The sequence below is a fragment of the Falco cherrug genome, chromosome 16 (genome assembly GCF_023634085.1).
Source record: "Falco cherrug isolate bFalChe1 chromosome 16, bFalChe1.pri, whole genome shotgun sequence".
NCBI lineage: Eukaryota > Metazoa > Chordata > Aves > Falconiformes > Falconidae > Falco > Falco cherrug.
In genome coordinates, this window is record NC_073712.1 from 4296755 (window position 1) to 4320684 (window position 23930).

At 43.9% G+C, this 23930-nt stretch overlaps 2 protein-coding genes across 3 annotated transcripts in view; both read left to right on the forward strand.

Annotated features, from left to right (window-relative positions):
- The window catches only part of SLC26A8 (solute carrier family 26 member 8), a gene marked incomplete at its 5' end in the record, with an annotated part of 25375 nt that extends 16595 nt beyond the window's left edge, over positions 1–8780 (forward strand). Inside the window, 5 exons of the mRNA XM_055728309.1 lie at positions 230–288; positions 571–924; positions 2493–2547; positions 2676–2854; positions 3996–8780. Of these exons, the coding sequence (XP_055584284.1) occupies positions 230–288; positions 571–924; positions 2493–2547; positions 2676–2854; positions 3996–4208 (860 nt within the window). The remainder of the gene's footprint in view (positions 1–229; positions 289–570; positions 925–2492; positions 2548–2675; positions 2855–3995) is intronic.
- A 209-nt stretch (positions 8781–8989) lies between these two features.
- Positions 8990–23930, forward strand: part of SRPK1 (SRSF protein kinase 1) — a 28393-nt gene continuing 13452 nt past the window's right edge. Inside the window, exons 1-4 of one of the 2 annotated variants that reach the window (XM_055728342.1) lie at positions 8990–9011; positions 9528–9588; positions 21729–21847; positions 23609–23717. In XM_055728342.1, the coding sequence (XP_055584317.1) occupies position 9011; positions 9528–9588; positions 21729–21847; positions 23609–23717 (290 nt within the window). In that variant the 5' untranslated portion in view covers positions 8990–9010. Of the gene's footprint in view, positions 9012–9527; positions 9589–17713; positions 18285–21728; positions 21848–23608; positions 23718–23930 lie in introns of those variants that run through there. The other variant, XM_027816382.2, reaches the window with a different exon arrangement.

Below are 23930 nucleotides of genomic sequence, written 5' to 3' on the forward strand. Positions count from 1 at the left end.
AACATCATCTTCTGAAGTACAAAAATGCAGAGAGTGAATTTTCCTTTCTTGTGTTATAAAAAGGAAAAAAACACATTTGGAACTATGAAGAGAGAGAAAATGTGACCAGCTGCCATACAAGAAAGTAGATGAATCAAAGGCCTGCAGAACTCAGCCAGTAAGGGTCAGCTTACCGTTGCTCAGAAATGCAATGGCCATGAACAGTCTTTTTCTTTTTTGTTCCTGAAAGGTGGAAGTAGCAAGTCCGAGTCCGGTATCACAGGCCATTTCAAAGTGTGGAAGAGTAAGGTACCACTGTACTGTTTGGTGGCTGAAAACACTCTGCTAACCACATCTGAGGCTTGCCTAAGTCACCTGCTACTTTGCATGCTCTTGTGGCTTTGTCCTATGTTTAGTGTTAGCTCAGTTGTGTTTTTTTACCATGAGAGAAGGAAATATCATATTATTTACAGTGCTGTCTTACTTGCAGCAAAAAGTTTTCCACCTCCTGGACCTGTTCTTCCAATCACTTTTCCACCTCCTGGACCTGTTCTTCCAATCACTGGTATACTCTCCCATTTTCCATCTTAGATACCATGTAGAGAGAAGCTGGTGAAGCGACGTCACGCAGACAGCAATTCCTCTTCAGTTAATCTGGTACATTGGTCAAAGTATGGAGACAAACTCAGCTCTAGGACACTGTTGATGGGAGCAGCCAATGCACAGTGTACGTCCCCAGGCTGTAACAGGACACTTAGGACTGAAAAGAACGAGGATGAAAGGCGAAGAGGCGGCCGTTCACCAGGCTCTGCAACAGATAATTCCTCAGTACAGTTACATCAGGCAGAACAGCCAAGGCATTTGCCGTGCCCAGTTCACACCATTATTTTAGACTTCAGCATGGTGCAGTTTGTGGATTTGATAGGTTCCGAGTTACTGCAACAGGTAAGCAACCTAAGAGCACGTAAATGTGAAACCTGGTCTACCTGATGTCTTAGCTTCCCTGTTAGCCTAAAATGTCCTGCTATATAACAGTCTGCACACCTTCCAGGTGACCTTTAAGGGTGCAAGATTTAGCTATCGCGTTTCAGAAATTAATAGATTTCCATAAAACCACTTCTTTTAAAAACAAAAATCCCACTCTTCATACAAAGGACATGCAAAAACGTATCCTCCACTGTGACCAGTTCTAGAATCATGTAAACTAAAGCCACATGTATAAAAATGTCTGCTTTTGTTTTTTTTCCATTTTGGCAGTTTACTTTTTCTTCTGGCTGGATGCTTTAAAAAAATGCTCTTCTTTCAAAGTGTTTCAAAGTGTGTCCCAAGTAACAAGCGACAGGACAAGAAGAAATGGCCTCAGGTTGCACCGGGGCAGGTTTAGGTTAGATACTGGGGAAAATTTATTCACTGAAAGGATGGTCAAGCATTGGAGCAGGCTGCCCAGGGAAATGGTGGAGTCACCATCCCTGGAGGTATTTAAAAGACTTGTAGATGTGGCACTTGGGGACGCGATTTAGTGGTGGCCTTGGCAGTGGTGGGTTAATGGTTGGACTTGATGATCTTAAAGGTCTTTTCCAACCTAAACGTTTCTATGATTCTACAATGTAAAACTACCAGCTGTCTTCTCCTAGAGTGATTTTGTTGTTATTGCTGACTACCTAATTAACCTTTTCTTTGAAGTATGCCTTGAACTTTTAAGTTTTCAAGTGGGGAGCCTAGCCAATGGAGATATATATTTAGCAAAAATAAATTTAATGTAGCTGTGCTTCTCAGAAAGATACAGTTCCAGATGGATTCTTAGTCAGCTTCCTCAGACTCTGCAGCTCAGCTTCAAAAGGTTTTTGTTTAATAACAGGTTAGGCTAACACCTATTGGGAATAATTGTGGACTGAACTGATGTCCCTAAAAGCCTTGAAGATTTATTTGCCACCTATTAAATGACCCTTCCATTGGGAAAGACAGGTAAAATCAGTCCTTCCGGATTCCTTCTGGCCCCATATTTTGAAATTCTGTGATTCTCTGAAATAATGGGTTTCATTGCCTTTTAAAAAACAATTAACTGCTTTGAGATCTTTTCATTACAAAGGGTTAGGCATTGAGAACATGGTGAGAATCTACTCTGAACTCTGATTCCTTTAACACTAAGTTGATATATCTAAAAATGTTGAACATGAGAATTCAGACAACCAGAATTACAGGTCACACTTGCAAATATAGGTTCCTGTTCTTGTTTACACATGGGCCTGGCATCTGCGTACAGAGAGATGTTTCAAGTTTCTCTGTTCCTGTGAGAACTTTTTGTTTAAGTGAAGTAACACAGTGTGCTGTGTAGCGTACTGCAGGAGGGCCAGCATGTGCTGAACTCAAAAACAGGATTTGAGATACCAGAACAAGGGGTTTCTTCAGAGATAAAACACTACGAGGGATGTTTTCCCTGTTTATGTTTTCCCCTCTAGTGCACTTGTATAACACAGAATTGCTCTAATGCCTGTATTGAATTCTTTCCACAGATCATACATATGTTTCACAATATTGGCCTTACAGTCCTTATAGCTGGCTGTCACTGTGAGTATAGTATTTGTTTACTAATTGACTTGTCTCCAAGGATAAGTTTTAAACTTAAGTGGAATGTTTTAGCTGTGCTGCCCAGTGGGATTTTGCTGCTTTATTTATTTTCCCCCATTTTTTTATAGTCTCTGTGATAGCAGACTTTGAGAAGAGTCATTTCTTTGACAGCTGCATCACCAAAGAAAGGTTCTTTCTAACCCTTCATGATGCTGTGCTGGCTGCTTTGGACAAGCATCAAAAGCCAGATGAGCTAGGACCTACTGCAAAAGAGTTTGCTCAAGAAGCACTAGCTGAACAGCAGAAGGTAGAATATTTAGTTTAACATTTAAGCCTCCATGTTGTTAAATTGTCCTGTCAGTAGCTTAAATCTTGTCCTGTGGCTGAGAAAAGGGGGGCAGAGCAGATGCTCTTTTGAATTCTCCAGTTTTTCACAGGTACTTGCCTTTTTACAATGGATCGATAATCCAATTTGTTTCTTTGAATCTTCTGTTCCTGTTTGGGGAAAGGCATCTTTGTGTGCAGGCTGGAAAAGCATCCAGCTGAGTTTTGCGACAGGCAATGACTTTGTTGCATTTAAAATTGTTTCCATTTTTCTGGCAGAGGAAGGACCCTGCCAGGGCAGAGCAAAAGCTCCAGACTTTTTATTTCCAGATATTACCGCGCCAGCTCCCTTGGTGCTGATGAGGAAAGTGAAGGACAGTGCTAGCTTGATTTCTGGAAGAACTGAAGTTTTATGCACATGCTCTTTCTGTCAGTACTCTGCAATTTTTAAGCTCACTGGCTGTCTCAGCCAAGTTTGAATAGGGCAGACTGTTGCAAGTTCCAGGAAAAGCCCTTGTTCTGAGTGGAAGATTCCAGTAATTGCCCCACCTAGGGAAAGAACCTAGCCTTGGCTAATCATCCGATGCATGCTGCCAGGCTGGGGTGCTATAGCTGCAGGAGGTGAGGATTAAGGCAAAAATTTATCCAAATCTGCAGGAAAACAGGGTTCTTGAGTTCTGCCTCTCATGGAACAACTTGTTTAACTCTCTTATCTTGGCATTGTACAGAATAGCCTAACACAAGGGTATTGACCTTTCGGACTCCCTCCCCCATAGAAAAAACTTCAAAGACTGAAGGTGACAGTATATATTCACCCAGTCTCCATTTAATGGACATGGTCAGGAGGGTTGGGAGCAGGCAGGAGGTGACAATGGTTCCCCAAGAGCCCACTTGGAGATGAGGCTGGGCTGGGTGTGTGGATGGGACCCACAGCAGCTCAGTGATGTCAGCTTTGACGGTCCCTGCTAGCTCATTTCCTTGGCAGCTGGGGACTTGGACAACCCTGTGCTCCCATGCCAGCATGACCCTCTCGCTGCTTATGTTGCCTTGGCATGGGAACTACACTTGACTGGCTCAACAGATTGGCCACCCTTGGTCTACAGTAACATTTGTGTCCATTTCAGGAACAAAGTTTGCTCTTAAAGAATGAAGCTTTTTTCTTTGCAAAGAACTCTGACAACAAACTTCTGCTTGAAGAGCCAGTATCAGATATCTCATGTTCAGCCCAGAATAAAGCAGAGCCAAGCTCTCTCCAGCAGTATGATACTCCACCCCTTCAATCGGATTTCCAGGACCCAGGCTGGGGGAAGACATGGAAGTATACAAGGAATCCCTGAACTGCAACTGTTGGGGAACTGGGATTTCAGTAGAGAGGAGAAAGGTACAGTTAAGCAACAGTTCTAGCAATTCTTAATCAGCCTTTGATCCTCTTTTTATTTTTTCTGTTCCAGAGTTCTTAAAATAGCCTGACTAATGCCTCCAGTAATTCTGTTGTTCTAAACAAAAAGCAACATTTATGTTACTGCTTTCAATTCAAACAGATATGCTACCCAGCAATGCCAAAAGCAGGGAAATTTCAATGTGTAATTCCTAGGTTTGTAGCTAATTCTAGCAAATTATTTGCGCTTGTTTTCTGAAATTCTGTAGAAGTTGAAATGTCCTAAATTAGCACTTCTTATTTATTTATTGCTTGCTAGTAAGTAAAATCAATCTGCCATATTTCAAGAGATTGCATGCAGGCAGTTTCATTATTTTTAGATGTATTTAGAATGATGTGAAGCTTCAAAGAAAAATTTTATTATTATTCTTCAACACTGTGCTGAAGTTGATATTATCTGCACTAACATAACATGGTGTCCGTCCACTATTTCTTCCTCGGTCCCCTTCTAATCCACCAGAACTAAATCGCAGTAAACAATAGAATATTTTTTTCTTGGTTTTATAGTCCTTTATTGAAGTAGTGAAGAGTGGAGGAAAGTAATCACTTCGTTCTGAAAAGGCAGGAGAATTGTAGCCTTAGATACAGTCAGCACTTGAGGGGAAAAAAATCAGCTTAGTTATATTTTCTGTAGATCAGCCATAGAGTTCGATGCAGTAATACCAGGACAGAGGTGTGAGCTGGGTTTCCACTGAAAGCAGAAGCATTTCACTATAGCAGCGATGCACATTACAAGGCTTCACCGTGACCTCGTCTGGGGGACGATCCTGTAGCACAAATTCCCTAGTGTGAAGAGCTGCAGGTGAATTGACTTCAGATGAGTGGCCAGCACTGTGTGTACATGCACCATTCCGACCATGTTTTGGGGCAAAGCCTGGATGTGAATGGTGGATCCTTTGTGCACGGATCCTGTGCTCTGGGCTAAATTCGTTAACGTGGAGAGCTCTAACTTTTGCTGCTGGGCATTGTGTGGTTTCTGAATGTGCAGTAACAGCAAGGTGGCTCCTCTGAATTCTGCTGCTCCTGGCTGCTAAATTTAAGCAATGATAAGATGGCTAATAGGAATATTAATATTAAACTATCTGTAATGTATTCCAGTGAGTTCCTCTAAGGTTTTTTTTCAACTTTTCCATTTAAATTCATATTGCTTCCAAGCAGTTTCTAGAGGGAAGCCACAGTACCACGTCTGTAAACTGCAATGGTAAAGGATTTTAGTGAACATTACTGTGTGGAGTTGCTTACTGTAGAGGAAACTGAGTCCTGGAACCCTCATACCTTTTGGATTGGAAGACAGGAAAAACTGAAAGCTGAAATGGTATTGAGTAATTCTCAAACCACATATGCTTCCCTACATTGTTTTGGACAGTGGCTTCACGCCAAGCTCCTCTCAGCTCTGTTCAAAACAGTAATACAAAACCCATGAAAAGCATAGCCCTGATTTCCAGGTTCTGTTGGCTCTCCTACAGCAGCCTTGATTTAAGACGAAATGGCATTCCTAGCTGTTGGCACCATCGAAAGTCTCCATTGCAAACTTAAAAAGTTTTGGTTTTTTCTTTTTGCTTGTTCAGCCAAGTTCCAAATCTTTCCTTCCTACCCCCACGACTCTGCAAAGTTGAGCACCAGGGGACAACTCAGACGTCAGTATGTTAGCATTCAAATTATGGGTATTCATGTTGCAAAACAAATATCTCACTGAGAGGAAGTCCAGAAAATCCTGATCTTTTTCCCTCACAGCTGTGCGGTACCGTAACTCTGCTCCCGCATAAGTACACAAGGCTTCTGTGTTTAGCCGAGCGCAAACCCCTGGACACAAGCTGTGAAGTGACAAAGCACGTACTTTATGGCCAAGGACTCCACCTATACCTCTAAAAAACCACAGAAGTCACAGAGTTCAAAGGCCTGCCTGTAATCATGGGGTTGTAGGCAGCTTGACGTTCTCACCTGACCTAGTTGCAACAACTACAGTTGTTTTGTGCACACAGCAACTTTTTAATGTCCTTCCTGGCTACTGTGATGGCACAGGGTTTTCCTAGCAAGGCACGCATGCTGCAGAAGCCCAGGCAGCTCTCCCACTGCATTAAGAGGACAAAGATGCCCAAACATACATTATCATTGCAGACGGTACAAATTTGTCTTATTAACGTACTTGCCTGGTGCAGAAATGGGTGCAGAAGATATAAAGCAGCTGAGGAACCTCGGGAGTCACACAGAGCGTGGCAGCAGCACTTCTTGGGGCCACGCTCTGCGGTGTGTCACCCTATGCAGGAAGCTGGGAGGAAGGACCAGATAAACCAGTTAGGTGTGGGCATCATCGTTTGGGGGCATTTATTCTGCTTTAAAAAAAAGCCATTAGTGGCAGGCTGGTTGTGGAGAGGTGAGTGTATCACAAACCTCGGGAGAGCCAACTGCACGAGTCATTTTTTACAAATACAGGACGACAGACAGGCTACCTAGGAACAGATTTCAGTAGCTTCTGTGTGTTTATTTTTTGACAGCTTTGAGGTAAGAAGTGGCTGTGTGACGCTAGCAGGGGGGTCTCCATCGTGCTTGAGGTCTTTCAGCTCAGCAGTACCTTGAATGCAGTAGTCATGCAAAGGCTGAAATTTGCGTTATCATCACAAAATCTTGCTAGTTTCTCACGCAGAACTCTGCAAAACAGATGTACTAATCATCTCGTCCTTGTAGTAACAGAGCAACAACTGCAAATTCTGAAAAGGATTTTTCTGTCTTCCAAAATTACACACATACAGACCTGTGTTTCCATGAAAGTATTTCTAATCTGAGCCAACGGGCCCTGCGTGTGGGCACGTTTTAATATTCCACGTCCTAGAAATTAGCAGCAAAGCGACACGCTCACGCCACGGCGGCGGCTGCCAGCTGCAACTCCCTCTGCCGGTATCCCGGCAGGAACGGGGGTGAGAAGCCCTGATGGAAACCCGGTGGAATATATAATGTGCTTGTAACGGAGCTGTGAGGTTTGGGAAGTAAAAAAATTGGTATTAAGCAAAAGTGCAGAGAGGAACAGAACTTGTAAAAGTTCTAAGGTGAATATCTATAACCACCTTAAAACACGGGAGTTTGTTCCGTGCTTACAGCAAAATGCCTGAATGGCCCAATAGCTAAAGAGTTTAATATTTTTTTTCATGGTAATTATTAAATAATATTAAGAATCTTTGATTCTAATAGGGATTTCGCTCCACTAAAGGCACAGAATTTATGTGTGTTTGTTCCATGCTTACAGCAAAATGCCTGAATGGCTCAACAGCTGTAAAGTTTTCATTATTTTTTTGATGGAAATTATTAAATAATTTGAGAATCTGTGATTCTAACGGGGATTTCGCTCCGCTGAAGGCACACAATTTATGGGTAGTTGTTCAGTGCTTACAGCGAAATGCCCGAATGGCCCAATAGCTGAAAATTTTAATTTTTTTTAATGGTAATTATTAAGTAATTTAAGAATGTTTGATGGGGATTTCACTCGGCTGAAGGCACGTGACTTTAAGATATATTTGGTCACTGCTTATAGCAAAATGCCTGAATGACCCAATAGCTGAAAAGTTGGGGTTTTTTTCATGGTAATTATTAAATAATTTGAGAATCTGTAATTCTAACGGGGATTTCACTCCACTGAAGGAACACGATTTATGGGTATTTGTTCAGTGCTTACTGTGAAATGCCTGAACGGCCCAGTAGCTGAAAAATTTTAAATTTTTTAATGGTAATTATTAATTGAGAATCTGTGATTCTAACGGGGGTTTTACTCTGCTAGAGGCAAGTGATTTACAGGTATTTTGTTCAGTGCTTCAGAGCTGGTACCTGAATGACCCAACAGCTGAAAAGTTTAATTCTTTTTCATGGTAATTATTAAATAAGTAATTTAAGAATCTGTGATTCTGACGGGGATTTCGCTCCACTGAAGGCACACGGTTCGTGGGTAGTTGTTCAGTGCTTACAGCAAAATGCCTGAATGGCCCAGCAGCAGAAAATTTTCATTTTTTTAATGGTAATTATTAAATAATTTAAGAATGTTTGACTCTGATGGAGATTTCACTCAGCTGAAGGCACGTGATTTTAAGATACTTGTTCAGTGCTTACAGCAAAATGCCTGAATGACCCAATAGCTGGAAAGTTGTTTTTTTTTTCATGGTAATTATTAAATAATTTGAGAATCTGTAACTAACGGGGATTTCACTCCACTGAAGGCACACGATTTATGGGTATTTGTTCAGTGCTTACAGCGACATGGTCAAATGGCCTAATAGCAGAAAAGTTTAATTTTTAAAATGTTAATTATTAAATAATTTAAGAATATTTGATTCTGATGGGGATTTCACTCTACTGAAGGCTCATGATTTACAGGTATTTGTTCAGTGCTCCACAGCCAGATACCTGAATGACCTAACAGCTGAAAAGTTTAATTCCTTTTCATGATAATTATTGAATAAATAATTTAAGAGTCTGTGATTCTGCACACGGTTCATGGGTATTTGTTCGGTGCTTACTGCGAAATGTCTGAATAGCCCGGTAGCTGAAAAAATTAATCTTTTTAATAGTAATTAATACATAATTTAATAACATTAAGAATCTGTGATTCTGACAGGGATTTCACTCTGCTGCAGGCACACAGTTCACGGGCAGTTGTTCGGTGCTTACAGCGACATGCCCGAATGGCCCAGTAGCCGAAAAATTTAATTTTTTAATAGTAAGTAATACATAACTTAATAAGATTAAGAGCCTGTAATTGTGACGGGGATGGCAGGCGATGTACCGGCCTTTCCAGCGCAGCGCCCCGCACCCCGAGGCCGCCGCCCCCGTGCGTAACCGGCGGCGCGACCCCGCGGCAGCGCCTGCTCTGACGTCACGGCGCGAGCCCGAGCTCCCCGCAGGCGCTCCCGGATACGCGTCACAGCGCGCGGCGCTGACGTCACGGCCGCGGTGCGCGCCACGGCGGGGCCGGGGCCTCCGCTCCCAGCTCGGCCCCAGCGGCGCGGGGCGGAGCGGCGGCCGCGCGGGGGCGCCCGGAGCCGGGCGGGTTGCGCAGGCGCGGCCCGGCGTGGCGCGGAGGTGGGGGGGGGTGGCGCGCAGGCGCGCGGGGCTCGCGGCGCTGCCGGCTCTGGCGGCCATGGAGCGGAAAGGTGAGCGCCGCGCCGCGCCGGCCCCCCGGCCCGCAACCCCCCCTCCGCCGCCGCTCACGCCTCTCTCCCCTTCTCTCCCGCAGTGCTGGCGCTGCAGGCGCGGAAGAAGCGGACCAAAGCCAAGAAGGACAAGGCCCAGAGGAAGTGAGTGCGGGCCCCGCGCCCCTCAGGCGGCAGCTCCCGCCGCCCCCGGCCCCGCCGCCCCTTTGTTACCCCGGCCCAGGCGGGCGCTGCGGGGCGGAGGAGCCGCCGGCCTCCGGGGCTGGGCGGCTCCGTGACGCGAGTTTAATTGGAGGCGCGTTTGGCGGTGCAGGCAGGCAGCCGGTGGCCCGGGGCGGCGGGTTTTGCTTCACCGCCCCCCCCGGGGGTTCTCTGGCGGGCTGAGGGGAGGGAGAGGCGCTGGGGCGGGGGGGAAGGCTCTCCGCTCCCTGCCTCCCCCCAGAAGACCCTCACGATGGATCTGCAGTCGTGACCACCCGCTTCGTGTCATGCTCTGCCCTTGCAGGCTCCTACCCGGCGGGGGCTGCCGTCCCCTCCCCCCCCCAGCAGTTCAGTAACGCCTGGTGCTGCTCTCCCCTTTCACACCCCCCCCCAGCAGTTCAGTAACGCCTGGTGCTGCCCCCCCTTCACTCCCCCCCCCCCAGCAGTTCAGTAACGCCTGGTGCAGCCCCCCCTTCACTCCCCCCCCCCCAGCAGTTCAGTAACGCCTGGTGCTGCCCCCCCTTCACTCCCCCCCCCCCTCAGCAGTTCAGTAACGCCTGGTGCTGCCCCCCCTTCACTCCCCCCCCCCCCAGCAGTTCAGTAACGCCTGGTGCTGCCCCCCCTTCACTCCCCCCCCCCAGCAGTTCAGTAACGCCTGGTGCAGCCCCCCCTTCACTCCCCCCCCCCTCAGCAGTTCAGTAACGCCTGGTGCTGCCCCCCCTTCACTCCCCCCCCCCCCAGCAGTTCAGTAACGCCTGGTGCTGCCCCCCCTTCACTCCCCCCCCCCCCAGCAGTTCAGTAACGCCTGGTGCAGCCCCCCCCCAGCAGTTCAGTAATGCCTGGTGCAGCCCCCCCCCCCCCCCCAAGCAGTTCAGTAATGCCTGGTGGTGCCCCCCCCACCCCCGTTCACTCCTCCCCCCCCTCAGCAGTTCAGTAACTCCTGGTGCTGCCCCCTGCCTCACCATCCCCCCACCACCCCCTTTTATTTTCCTTTTAATCTTGCTGTAAAACCTCTGTGATCTCTCATTTACTCCTTTAACTTTGATGCTCTCCTGTGGCTTTTCTCCTACCGCAGGAATTTCCCCAAGTCTTTCTATGTGGTGAACTTTTTTTGGCTGCAGAGATCAAAATGGAAAGATGGCGAGTAAATATTCAACAGCGGCTCCCGCCAGGCTGCGTTAAATACCGCGTTCAGTGCTGCTCGCGGATTCCTTTCTAGGGAAAGGTGATATAGATCCTCGAGCCGGTTCTGTGTGCTCGGTAAAATGCCGCTTATTTGTGCCAAAGCTCTGGCACCTCAGGAGGTTTTACACTCGCCTGGGGCTAGGAACCAGAAGGATTTAGTAAGTAAGGCTTTGGGGTGGGAGCTGGAGGGGTTTTCTTTAGGCCTAGAGTAACGCTTTCTTAGTCACTTCCTCGGACAAATCACGGGGATTTTAAAATTTTTGCCCGTTGTCTCCAGCAAAGATCCAGTTACTTTGAAATGTGGCTTCTGAAGGGTAAAGAGCATTAACTAAACTCTTTGGCAGATGTGCGTTACATTTCCATGCTGTTTTGTACGTATGTATTCCTGGTATTTCTTGAAGATAGCGTTAGGACAGGTTTTGAAATTCTGTTCTCTTTCTTTACTGTTATTTGCATCCTAACTTCTGAATGAATAATCTATTGTTTAATTCTATACCTGTTAGTTACTCTGTTTCTTGTCCAGCTGCAGACAAACAATAGTGGCTCTGCCAGTAGAGCCCACAGTTGGGGCTGGAAAGACTGATTTCTCTGTAAATTCTGAGGGTGCTGAATGGTAACTTTCAGTGCTGGCATGTTAGCTTTTTTTATTTTTTTTTCTAAAATCTTTTCTAACCTTGTAGGCAAAACAGGTTCAACTGCGCTGCTGGTTAGCTGTTGATTTTGCCACTAACCTGGATTTGGGTGGAGAACCATACTACTTGTAAAATGCTATGTTTATCTTCTTAAACTACATGCTTCAACTCTGCCTGGTACCATAGATCCTGCCTCAGAAATTAAAGAACCTTGCATGTACTTTATGCTTTACGTTCTATGACAAAATGAACCCAGTGTCAGCCTCTAATTTCAGGTGCAGTTCCATGACATTTTTGCTATTTAAATACAAAGCTGCTCCAGTTAAATCTTCTAAAATAAGCTTAACTGGGTTGTTGCAAGACTTTTTCCATAAAATCTAATCTTGAAACCATATGGAATGTCCTTTCAACATCGAATGTTCCGTGGTAGTTGGTTAGATCGCACGCGTGTTATTTTTTTCTATAGGAAGAGTAGGAAAAAGCATGAAACAACTGATTTTAAAAGATTAAGGTTGGTAAATATTAGGAATTAGTATGGGTAAGTATAAAAATGCAGAGAATGTTCCGAAGGGATTTAAAGTAACTCAGAATATCTTGCACTTTAGAAGTGAACTACACCTGCTTTATGTTTCCCTATCAACTCAATCCGGTTAAAACCAGAAAAAAAAAAAACACTTGGAAAGGTTAAAATAATCAGCACGGACTGTGTATAGAACAAAACTGGAAAGTCACTGCTTTTTTTCATCATTCAATAGTTAAAATTGCTGCTATTTAGGTTCGGACAAGACCAGACCAAACTGGTTATTTATAGGAGACCCTTGTAAATACTAATCACAGTTCCATGCTTAAATTTTTTTTTTATTCAATGGGAAGGTCAACCAAGTTCTTCATTTTCCCCAAGTTCAGGATGTTCCTATTTCTTCCTATCCTTCCTGCCTTTTTTTTTGTTCTGTTTTATTTGATATCAGTGAAGAAGTGAGTGCATTCATCATAACATACTCTTCACTAGAAGGAGCAGGCTAAGTTTCTTCGTAATACAAAGGTGAGGTACCTGTGTCTTCCCACTCCAGTAAAACTAGCCCAAATCTTTTGGTGATCTGGCACGATCGCTGAACCAGCCATCTCACAGCTTTGCTTAGGAAGTTTCTGCTTGCCTAGCCTGCTTGTCGGTCCCGTGCCTACCGTAGTGGAGTTGGGAGACTGTCGTGGCTGTGTACGTTTGCCCAGCTCCCGTTTCTGTGGGAATTGAGGAGGAGGGAGGACAGGGAGAGTGATAGGCTGAATGCCTTGGAGGGACTGAAAACAAGCCTAGGTGCAGGGAGATCCCGAGTGCTGATGTTGACTATCGCTGGGTTGCTTTGTGACCTTGAGTGAAGCACTGATTTCAGTTTCTTCTTAGTCCTTTCCATCAAAAAAGCATGAAATTAAAGAATTAAAATTGCTTGAAAATATTTTTAGAAAATGAGAGGCAAGCTTCTGCTTGGCCTTTTCCTTAATATCAAGAATATGTCAGGAAATAGGCATGTCAAAGCTTTAGTTGCTAATAAAGCATTGGGAGTTTGGTACATAGGTTACTGCAATGTGTGTTGCTGCCAAAAGATAGCTTCGCTGAAAGCTGCCTGGGGATGTATTAATTTTATCATTTCATGAGGTGTGAAGATCTCGGGCGGTAACAGTCAGCTGATTCCCAAAAGCAGTCAAAAAAGCCTGTCTTTAAAAAAGGAGCTTGTAGGCTTACAAGCTCTTTTTCTTACTAAAACTTACGAATGTTTTAAGAGTGTACAGTCTATGTGGTGAGGTGCTTCCAGTAGTTATTTTTGCTCAGTTGTCAAAAACACAGAAGCTTTGAAGGAGTTACTAGTATCTCTGGAGTTTATCGCCAGTAGACAGATGTGTTAGGTGTAATATTTGCAGTGGCCTTTAGGAAGGTGGGGACCTGTGCGGTGCTTTCCTGGCAACACTTCTTGTGCGAGAGGTCCTCGTACGACTTCTAAGAAACTGAAAACGGAATTCCCGTGTTCTGGTGTTTCATGAGCTGTGTTGGATGGGGATGTCCGTGAATGCAGCGGGAGGAAGGAGCGGTGGGTGTCCCACCATCTGAGCCTTTCATCAGCCACGAGGTAGCTGCGCCATGGCTTGCAGGTCCCGTAGCACAGACCCAGCCACGTGTGTACTTGTAACGCCCTGGTGCAGTAAAGTAGTGTCTGTTTAGGAAGCGGTGCAGGCAAACAGGAGATTGGTTACAAGCTTGGTTTTTAAGGACCCCAAGTGCTGTTTGGAGGGGAATGTTGCTTTGAGTTAGCCCTTGTGTGAACAGAATGTCCATTCCTGCCTGAAAAGGTGCTGGAGTGTGCTGTCTGCAGGGATTCGTTTGAAAGAGATTAATTTCCTGTGCTGTGAGACTTGTTGCACTGTGTGAACACAAGCCCAATGTGTAAGAAAGGTCTGGTATTTACTTCAAAACCATGCTTCCATTCAAAAACACAAGCTTCTGTTGGAACTAAAATACAAATATAGACTTACTTGAGCAATGGCTTTGGTAATTTGTAATGGAATCTGGCACTTGTGACAGTTAGACCATAATTGCCAGTAAAATACTTTGGCTTTTTTCTATCTGCATTGTATGTTGCAAACCCTTAGAAGCTCAAACTGTTCCCCGTGTCCTAGGAAAAAAGGACTCTAGGTTACTACTGAGATTAAGACCTGGAGTTTAAAAACTAGGCTAAAAAGCCCATCCAGATTCAAAGCAGTTAGAGAAGCAGACAAGAAACTGAAAAATAGTTCCATATTACAGGTCATTTCTTCTGAAATTAAGAAAACAAGTGTATTACTAGAACTGGACCACAGGTCTGTGTGATGTGTAGATGGTGAAACAGTGTAATTGTCTGGGCCTGCCAATGACATACCTATCAAGTCCAGTGTCTCGCTTCAGCAGTGTCTTTCATGTTTCAGGAAAAGTTGGCCTACTCGTGCACAAAACCAGCAGCTCTGTGTAAAGGATGTCGAACAGATTGTGTCTCAGAGCAGAACATTTTATTACTGTAAGCATGAATAATCACAAAGGTAGTGGCAGCCATACAGTTACAGTATATGGCTTGTTCTGAAAAATGATTTGAAGTATTAATTCTGCATGCACTGGTGAATTTATTTAATCCTTTCGTACAGGCTTTACTGAGCGGGAGAGATTTTTTCACAGGACTTTGAGTAGTTCCTCTGGCACTTTCTACTCCTGGAGGGAGGGCAGTGGCAGAGCGGAGTTGGTACAGTCTTGCTTCCTCTCCCTCTTCCCAAATGCATGCAATACTTTGTGTTTTCAAGAAGCTGGTTTACAGTTACTTGTAATTTTCTGGACAGACTCTTGACATGCAGTGAAGCCTCACTTTCTTCTTCCTCAACAGAATTTCTATGGAGAGAGAGGAGGAAGTTGGTAATTTTTCCATCTATGCAGTCTGGGGGGCAGAAACTTCTGAGTGGAGTCTGATGCGTTCCCGTTTGTTATTGCATATCTTGCTTGTTAGCACTTTTCCTGCTGTCTTTGTGGAGCTCTGGAGTTCTGACCCTCCTGGGCTCTTCCTCAACCTCCTTACTCAAAACTTTGCCTGGGACCAGGATCAGAGTTTGTGTTTCCTCCCTTGTCTTTCATAATTAATGCCGGGGCTACATAGCTCATAAGTATTTTGAATATAAGTTTAGGGTAGAGTCAGAATGCATCGCCCACAGGATTTTTTTCATTCAAACGCAGAAGCGATTATTAGACTATGACAGGACACAACTGAAGATCTGCTGGTTTCCATGGACATCCCTTGGTTTGTAATAGCTGGGATGGCAGACGGTTCTACAAACAGCTTGTTAAGTGCTTGTGTGGGGGAGTGGGTATGGGGAGCAAGAAACTTGATTGCCTCTGTTCCTGCGTTAGCACCACTCTTACGTGAAATTCATTATTACTTCAAACTGAACTCCCACAGATCAACTAAATGAAAGTATGTCTCGGTGCCTCTGAGCACTGTTCTTTCCAAACTAAATGCTTTGAAAGACCATCTACAGTCCTCTTAAGTTCTTGACAGCAGTATTCCTGTAGGTCGGAGATGGCTGCCCTGCAGCAGCAAGTGTTGTGGATCTGCCCCACTGGCAGAAAGTACCAGTTCTTTATTCAGAAAAATAGGGATGCAAGAGTGAATGAATTGCAGTAATCACAAAATAACGTGGATTACAGGCTCATAAGTCCCCCACAATCTATGATGTATGATCCCCTCAAATACTTAACAATTTCTTGAGCAGAAAGGTAAAGTGCATACAGGCAGCAAAATAATTCTATCATTTCAGACCAGAATTCCTACTGAAAGTTTGAGTCTAAACAGCTGCAGTTACAATATTTATTGAACACTAGGTTTGCCAGCAGATCTGCATGTAAGCATGTTGGAAGCTGGCACCAGAAGCAGTCATTCTGACTAGATGTGCCTTAACATGATCTTGAAATTAAGAGGCGCGCCAAGGAATAGTAATGAGATGCAGTCTGGCAAGCATGCCCTTAAAGAGACATTGTCTGGATGCAGGGATGTGAAAACGGGAGAGAGATGTTGAAATCCTGGCTTTTCACCGTGCCATATGGAGCTGCTTTTTTTTTTTTTTTGCCTCCACTCTTCCCCAAATGAAAACAAGGAATCTTCAACAGCACTTGAAGTGAGATCTTGCTGCAGTGGGTGTACAGCCCTGGAAATCGTCAGCTGGATGGTTAAGGTGGAAAGCAACGCTTCACCAACAGTCCCGGGGTGTGTTACAGTACTCTTACCCCTGTCTCCTGCGCTACAAGCTGGATTCATCATTAGTCAAGTTCACTGAACTGAATTCTGTCAGGGGATGGTGTGCATGTGTGTAATTTGCGCTCACAAATAAGGGATGACAGTGTTTATAACAACTGTGCTGCAGGCGGCTTAAAAATCATTTAGGAAAGCAATTGTCTTTGGTTTCCTACAGATGGATGTCATCTCTGCAAATACCAAGGGAATGGCAAACAAGTGAAGAGGAGTGAGGAGAATATCTTTTTTTGTTAGCACACATATAATGGTGATAGGTGTGACACAAGTGATTTGGATTAAATGTGTGCTGCCTTCCTTGCTTGAAGGGGGAAGGGATCTGCTTTTGTATCTGTTCAAAGCAGGTAGATGGGTAGCGTGGACAGTATTTCTGCTGGTTTAGGGACAAGGAAAAATACTTGTTTCCTGTACAGAAGAGTTTTGAAGAAGTAGCCCTTAAATAGAAGAACCAAACACTTCTCTTCAAGCATTTTGTTCTGTAAGTTATCGGAGTGGAGAAACGTTCTGAGTTTTGATTGTGAAATTGCATGTGGAGGCTTGGCTGCTGGGATGGCTTGACGTAATTTATTGAGAACAGCGAAGGAGCCCGTGCCGGTGCTGCTCCACAGCATGAAGAACGCTGCTTTTTTGATGCACTCTCTGATGGGTGTGACTGTGGTCTCCCATGGTCTCATCCTCCTGATGCTGTTGGATCTACCTCGGTGCAAGTCTGTAAGAACACACGTTACACGATCAATTTCACCTTAATTTTAGTGTGTGAACCAGATGAGTGATTCTGTGGAAAACTGGCAAGAGAATACAAAAGGGTTTTTTGCAAACTCTTTGAACACCTTTTGTGAGGAAGGAGTGACTGAAATCTTAGTTCCTGCAAATAACTGTTACTGTCCCCACTGCGCATTGCAGAGGTGAGCGGAGTCGTTGGGTGATGTATTCAATGAACATGGAGCAAAATCTTGTCTGCAGTGGGAAATGTTGCATGTTGTTAGCAGGTCTTCGAACATGAAGAGGTTTGGCAATGCTACACTGTTAAAAGGATGTTCAAACCTCAGTAAGCTTTTAAGGTGAAAATATTTCAGATACACAATCAGATGAATCCAATTTTTCTTCAAACCTCTTGATTTAAAACCACGGAGCCAGCTTCAGTGTCTTTCACTAATAAAAGGTCCTCCGTAGCAGAGAAAATAAATTATTACTTGCTATGTCACATTGCTGCTGACTTGTTTCCCCTATTACTTACATAAACCAGCAGGATAAACAGGCGCAGGAAATGGCTGGTAGTTCTTCTGCATCGTTGAAGGGTGATGTTAAGTGCCTGCTGCTGTGAAAAATACTCAGTTCACCTTTTTAAAGAAGACTTGACTCCTTCTGCTTGTTTTGTTGCTTTTAAGCATAAGGGATCGATTTTTCTCATAACTCTGGATAGGGAAGTTTGGAATTACTTCAGAAAATTCATTTTTCCTTTGAACGCCCTTTCTCTCCTGTGGGATTGTGCTGGCATTTCTGTATCAAAAGGGTTGCACTGTCGGCAATTACCATGATCCTTGTCTTCATCCAAGCTTTGAATCCAGTGGGCTATTGAATAGGCAAATAAAAACCGGCTTGTTCAGGAAGATGAAACGCAGTATCTGACTGAATTCCTACTTGTATTAGAGGGAAGATTGAGACAGGTAAACTTCAAGAGGAGGAGATGCATCTGTTTATGCTCAACCCCTAACACGACTTGAATTTGCAGGAAGATCAGCTGAGAGCAACCCCCAGCCTTGCTGCAAGGCCCTTTACCTGCAATGCAGTGCTGTGCAGCTGCAGCTAGGTGGTGGAGGCAAATCCCTCTTCTCCATCGCTCTTGCACAAAGCTTTGCTGCGTTCGAGAAGAACCAGCCCCTCTGCCTGCCGTGGATGTCCCCCTGCTTCCCAAACAGTGTGGCATCTAATTTTTAATGGCTCTTTCGAAAACTATTGGACTGTCTTCGGGAATATCTTTATCAATGGGAGGCCGTGCTTCATGCAGGTAGGTTACCCTCATTAATTGTTTGGGGGTTTTTTTTTTGTCTTGTGAATTTGTAGTTCTTCAGGTGTTCCCGAGAGAATAAGGACTTTTGGGAGGGTCTCTAGCTGTGGATCCACACGAATTCCATAAAAGATCTAGCATTTTGCCATAGCATTGCATTTTTACATCATTTTCCTTAAGTAAAATAATGCTATATAGTTTTAGATAGACCCTGCAAATCCAGTTAATTCTAATGATTAACTAGCATGTCAAGAGAGCAAAAGTAAAAGGTGGTCGAGGTGTTCTTAAGTAGAACAGAGGTGGCTGTGAAAAAAAGTACCCTAGAACACTTGATTTTTTAATGTGTAAACTATTAGCAATTTCTTATAGACTCATCCTATATTTTATCTGCATTTAGCAGTGTTGCTGACAGCTGTCTCAGCTGTCATCTTAAAGTACTAAGCATGGATTTTTCTGCTGTCTTTAGTAGCCTTTTGTGTTTTAAGAGTACTGTCTGTGTGAGCAAAGCAGACGGATGAGGGTCGTGGTTTTGTGTCTCAGGGTTTTTTGGTGTTAATACACATTCTGCACTGGTTAAGTCTCTGCATCTGCAGTTGACACGATCACTTTGGGAGAAGAAGGTGGTGGGATATAATAACATCTACTGAATTTTTACAGGAAGGCAAATGAGATGTGTTTTGGAGCTGATTTCATAAAGGAAATAGCATTGTAGAAATGTCTGTGACCTGAATACGGCTCACTATCGCATTAGTTGGTATAATAGATTGTAATACAGAAGTAAAATGCTTTTGGATCCCCAGGACAGACTCAGATGCAGACCACAGGGTGTGTCGTGTATGAGGTTGTCAGCAGCATGATTCGTCAGTCCCTTCTTAGGAGGGGCACAGAAAGCTTCCAAGAGAATGGGGTTTAGTGCTTCCAGTAACTTCTTCCTTGATGCATGAAATGACTTATTATTGAGAAGCATTGGGACTGCAGGATGGCATGATGTTTCTGTCTGCATCAGTGGTTCTTAAGATGAATTTTCTTTTGAATCCCTTCTAATCCCCTACATCTTGCACAGTTACAAAAGTGAAAAATCTTGAAACGGCATTGGGGAGAATTACTCTTTAGAGCTTATGCTATGGGTGTGGCTGCTGGGTTTAAATTCTCTTTTCTATTCAGTGCTGCATTCTGCTTCTCTTTACCCAGCCTATAGGATTTGCTATATATGACCATCCAGTCTCCCCTTCAACAGTTCTGGCCGTGGCCCTTTCTTGCCTTTGCTACCTACTTTTAATGTGGGGATAGCCTATGACTTTATTTGTAGCTCTGTTGTCCCCAAGGGAATGCAGCAGTTTCCAAGGAGCTTTTTGACCTCCAAGGCTTCCCACCCCCTACCCTGCTTTCTTCCTACCCCTGACTTGTAAATCTGTGGCTCACAGGGCGGGGAAAGTCTAAATGCTAAGTATCTTGGGGCTGGAACAAGCTATGAGGTTGTTAATAAATGCCTCAGTAGCCTGGCAGCAGTGGAATGGACTGTCTGGCAGTCTTGTTTTATGGTGCTGGGCCACTAATCTGTGTTGCTTATGTGTTCCTGAATTAAAAAATCAGCAGGATTTACTAGCTCTGACAGCAGACTGAAAGTGAACGTCAGGTGGTTTGGTTGCGCCCGGGATGACCTTTTGTAGCTCTTCTTTTCTTTAACGAACTTCAGCTCCAGATTGTAAACGGCTCTAAGTTTAGTCGTGGTCAGGTTGGAACGTGTGGTTTCTTCCTTTTTATGCTCCATAGCTGTTTAAGGTGGCTGTAGTTTTTCACGTATTTTACATATGTATTTAATGGATGAAGTCTCAGCAGAGTGCATGTGTAGTAGGTAAATGCTGAACGTCCATTCTGCCATATAACTGCTCAAAACTGAAATATTAAAAAGATTAGTCAGTGTGGCCATGATATGATGCACAGAGCTCCAACTCAGTTATAAGCTAAAAAAACTGCATCCAAAAGCCCACATGCGTTAACGTATCCACTGGCACAATCAGTGGCTCTCTCAGCAGTTACTCCTTTGAGCAAAATGAGTCGGATTTGAAATAGGGTGGTGTAAGGTATCAGTTATATCTGCTGCTTCACTGGAACAATAGTTTCAATACAAGAAACTTCCGCTAATTCACACGGACGGGGAAGCTCATTGTAAAGAATGTTATCTCGTGCTTGTACGTCACTGCTGTAAAGAAATTTGTTGCCCACCTCTTTGGGCAAGTCCAGCTCTTTTTAATATCTTATACTTCTAAGAAAAGGAGGCTTAATTTTGATACTGTGCAGTGCTTTGCCATTAGCTCTTGGCAGTGCAGATGGGTTGTAGGCATTGTTTTCACTATAAACGCTTGCTTTGTACAAAAGGATATTGAGGATTAAACTTTGTAGACGTTTAACCGTTGCTGTAATGCTTTGTAAAGTAAATAATTTACCTGTTAGTATCATCGTTTCATGAACTGTTTGGCTGCAAGCAGTGTGGTGCCATGGAGGAGGAGCTGGGGCGCAGGGGGGGTAGTGATGTGTTTTAGTTCGGGGAGCTCGAACACAGCTTAAATGCGTGAGAGCAATGAGGTCGCCCTTGCCAACGTGACCTTCACGAGCAGGAGCTTAGAGTAGCAGGTTTGGTGTAAAGTTAAACACAAAATTAATGGTCTTTTTTATGAATGTGGAAGTGGGGGGGGGGGGGGAAACCACCACCACCACCTCAGTGCCTGATTTCAAGCCCTCTGCAATCACAAACTCTCAGAAGGGTTTACAGAACATCTGCTCTGCATACTCCTACTCCCCGTAGTTCAGACAACTGTAACAACTTCTAGACCTTCATGGAAGAGACAAACTAGAAATGCAGCATACCACATGAGAACAGGAGAAATCAAGGGCAATCTTAGGGATGTGAGAGTTCTCAAGTTTTGGAAACAGGAGGATTGTTAAATGTTCATTTGATCTCAAAAGGTGAAAGGGACAAAGGGCACCAGTTCTAAAACTGGTTGGTTTTTTTTCCCCAAAAGACTAAGAATTAGTTGATGTTAGTCTTTAAAATACCATTCATCAACATTTAAATCTTCGGGGTTTGTGTGATGTGACATCTTAAAAATACAACCTCACCTTAGAAAAGTCCTCACCGAGGGAAAGGCTGAGAAGGGGTTCAAAGAGACTAACGTTTTGATGGGATCTCTAAGCTTGTCTGGTCTTTCCTTTGTTCTACTATAAAAGTGAATCTAGGGCATTAAATTCTGTTTTTCACTAGTATATGGAAAATTGTTTCTATCTACTTTTATACTGGCTCAAGAGTAAAAGCATTGAAATGTGAAAAGTTTTTCTGAAGGCTGAATATTGCATCTCCTCCATTATCAGCAATGCTTCATGTGACGTGAAAGCTGCTGGAGTGAAGAGTAACGTGTGTGAGACATGCAGTGTGTTCTCTTTCAGACCCGACACTCAGCATCGGGGCCCTGCTGCTCACTCAGAAAATGACCTTCCCGAGCAAGAGGAAGAAATCTTGGGATCAGATGACGACGAACAAGAGGATCCAAATGATTACTGTAAAGGTGAGAACTTGCCTGGTTTTAAGGTGCAGGATTTTCAATGTAATCAAGAAATTCCCTCAATTTCCATCCACTACGGAGAATGAAAATAGACTCCCTCTTACTTTTAAGTGTTTTTTGAAACTAAACTGCATAACAATAATATTTTTCAACCTAACCTGAAATGGAGAAACTATTCTTCATTTCTCCAAGGTTCCCTCTATTACCATTCAGTATTTGAGTTGAAAAGCTTTTTTAACACGTTTAAAGCTGTTAGCTTTTCCTCTCTGCCAGTGGGCTTTCAAAATTGGTAAAAGCAAGCAGGCATTCGATTCCTTTTTGAACTTCATCAGGAAAAGGACGCTTTTCAGATTCTTCAGGGGTTTTTTTGAAGATCATCATAATATCCATTCCTCAGATAATTTGCTGTCTGCAAATGCAGTCTTCTGCTGTTTCTTTGAGCAGAAACTAAATACAGAGCAAATGGGGGTGCCACAGTATATAATTCAATATCAAAAGGATCAGGCTCTATGTGTAACATAGCAAATACTTAAAAAAAGATAGAACACTGATCATAAAAATCAGCTGGTCAATTAGTTGAAGCTTGAGTCTGTGCCCCCACCTCCAAGTGTTCTGTAAGACTGCTTATATTTATTGTATGTATTGAATAAGACAACTGCCATATATATGTATAAATGTATATATATGTATAAAAAAAAGGCAAAGTAGAAATAGCACAGGGAACTTCAGTTGCAGCGTTTCTTACGCTTCAGTGCTTTACTTCAAAGCATGTACATTGCTTTCAGCATGCTGCCAGAGTATTTGTGAGATTTTTTTGTCGGAAAGCTGGTGGAAAGAAGAAAGCCATTGTATGAATTGGCAATTGGTGCAGCTGTCACTGTTGTAACTGAAATCTTTAAGCGAAGAAAAGGGACTATTGCTGCTTGAGCTAATGAAGTAATGGATAGCAATTCTGTGTCTTGTTTGTGAACAACTCAATCAAGAGAGATGAGTTTTCCTCGCAAAGCATGCATTTCATGGGTGATACTTGCTGACCACAATAACAGTAAGTGCCTGGAGTCTAGGGTGTAATTCCAGGTTCTGGCAAAAATTTAGACCTTAACAATCACAGTTTATTCTCCTCATTCTGTTTTCTGCGCTTCCCTTGTGTCTTTGTCTGGCTTTTCGTGTCTTTGCTTCCATCATGGAATCTTCCTGCGTAGTCAGCAGTGTGAGAGATACGAGGGGTGCAGGGAGGAGACTTGCCTCTTTTCAGTGGCCATGTTAAATGGCAGAGTGCCTTTCGGTCAGGAAGGCAGTTGCAAGGGAAACTGCGGGGATCTTGGCTGCAGTACTCTGTTATGGGGATGGAGCATGCAAAAGCACGGCTGGTATTTAGATGTAAGATTCTGTTAATGAACATCATAAGCTGTGTGTTCCAAAGGGGCTCAGCCTAGCAGACTTCAGATGCTTTCGCTGAGGAAATAGTCTTCTGTGATGCTGCAGTGGTGACCTACATTGAAGAGGAGGAAAAGTCGGTCATTCTAGTTCAATTATGTTAAAACTTTTCAATCAGCTAGAGGGCTGTTCACAGCTCTTCCTCTGACATACTGTGTCTATGTTCTAGCAAGATCCAATTAGAGAAACATTTGCATTTGTTTATATGATTAAAAATTTAAACACATCAGGTAAGTCTGCCTCAAGGGGTGATGCTTGTTCCCCATACCTGCTCTTCAGCACTTTCTGAAGATCTCTTGATATATCAACTTCCCGCTGTTTTTCTAGGTGGTTACCACCTTGTGAAAATAGGAGATCTCTTTAATGGACGATACCATGTGATTCGGAAGCTTGGATGGGGCCACTTCTCCACTGTGTGGCTAGCTTGGGACATCCAGTAAGTCTTGCTATTCTAGCTAGAGTTTCTGGCAGGCGTGCGCCGCGTTGCACAAACATGATCGGGAAGCATCTTTTCACCTTTGGACAGAAACGCAAAACGTAGGGGTCCACATCCTGGCACAGAAGTTTCTTTTGACATGGCGCATGCAAATGTGTGGGAGGGAATTAACAGGGCAACCCATGTATGTGGTAAGAGTGCTCTTGTGTTCAG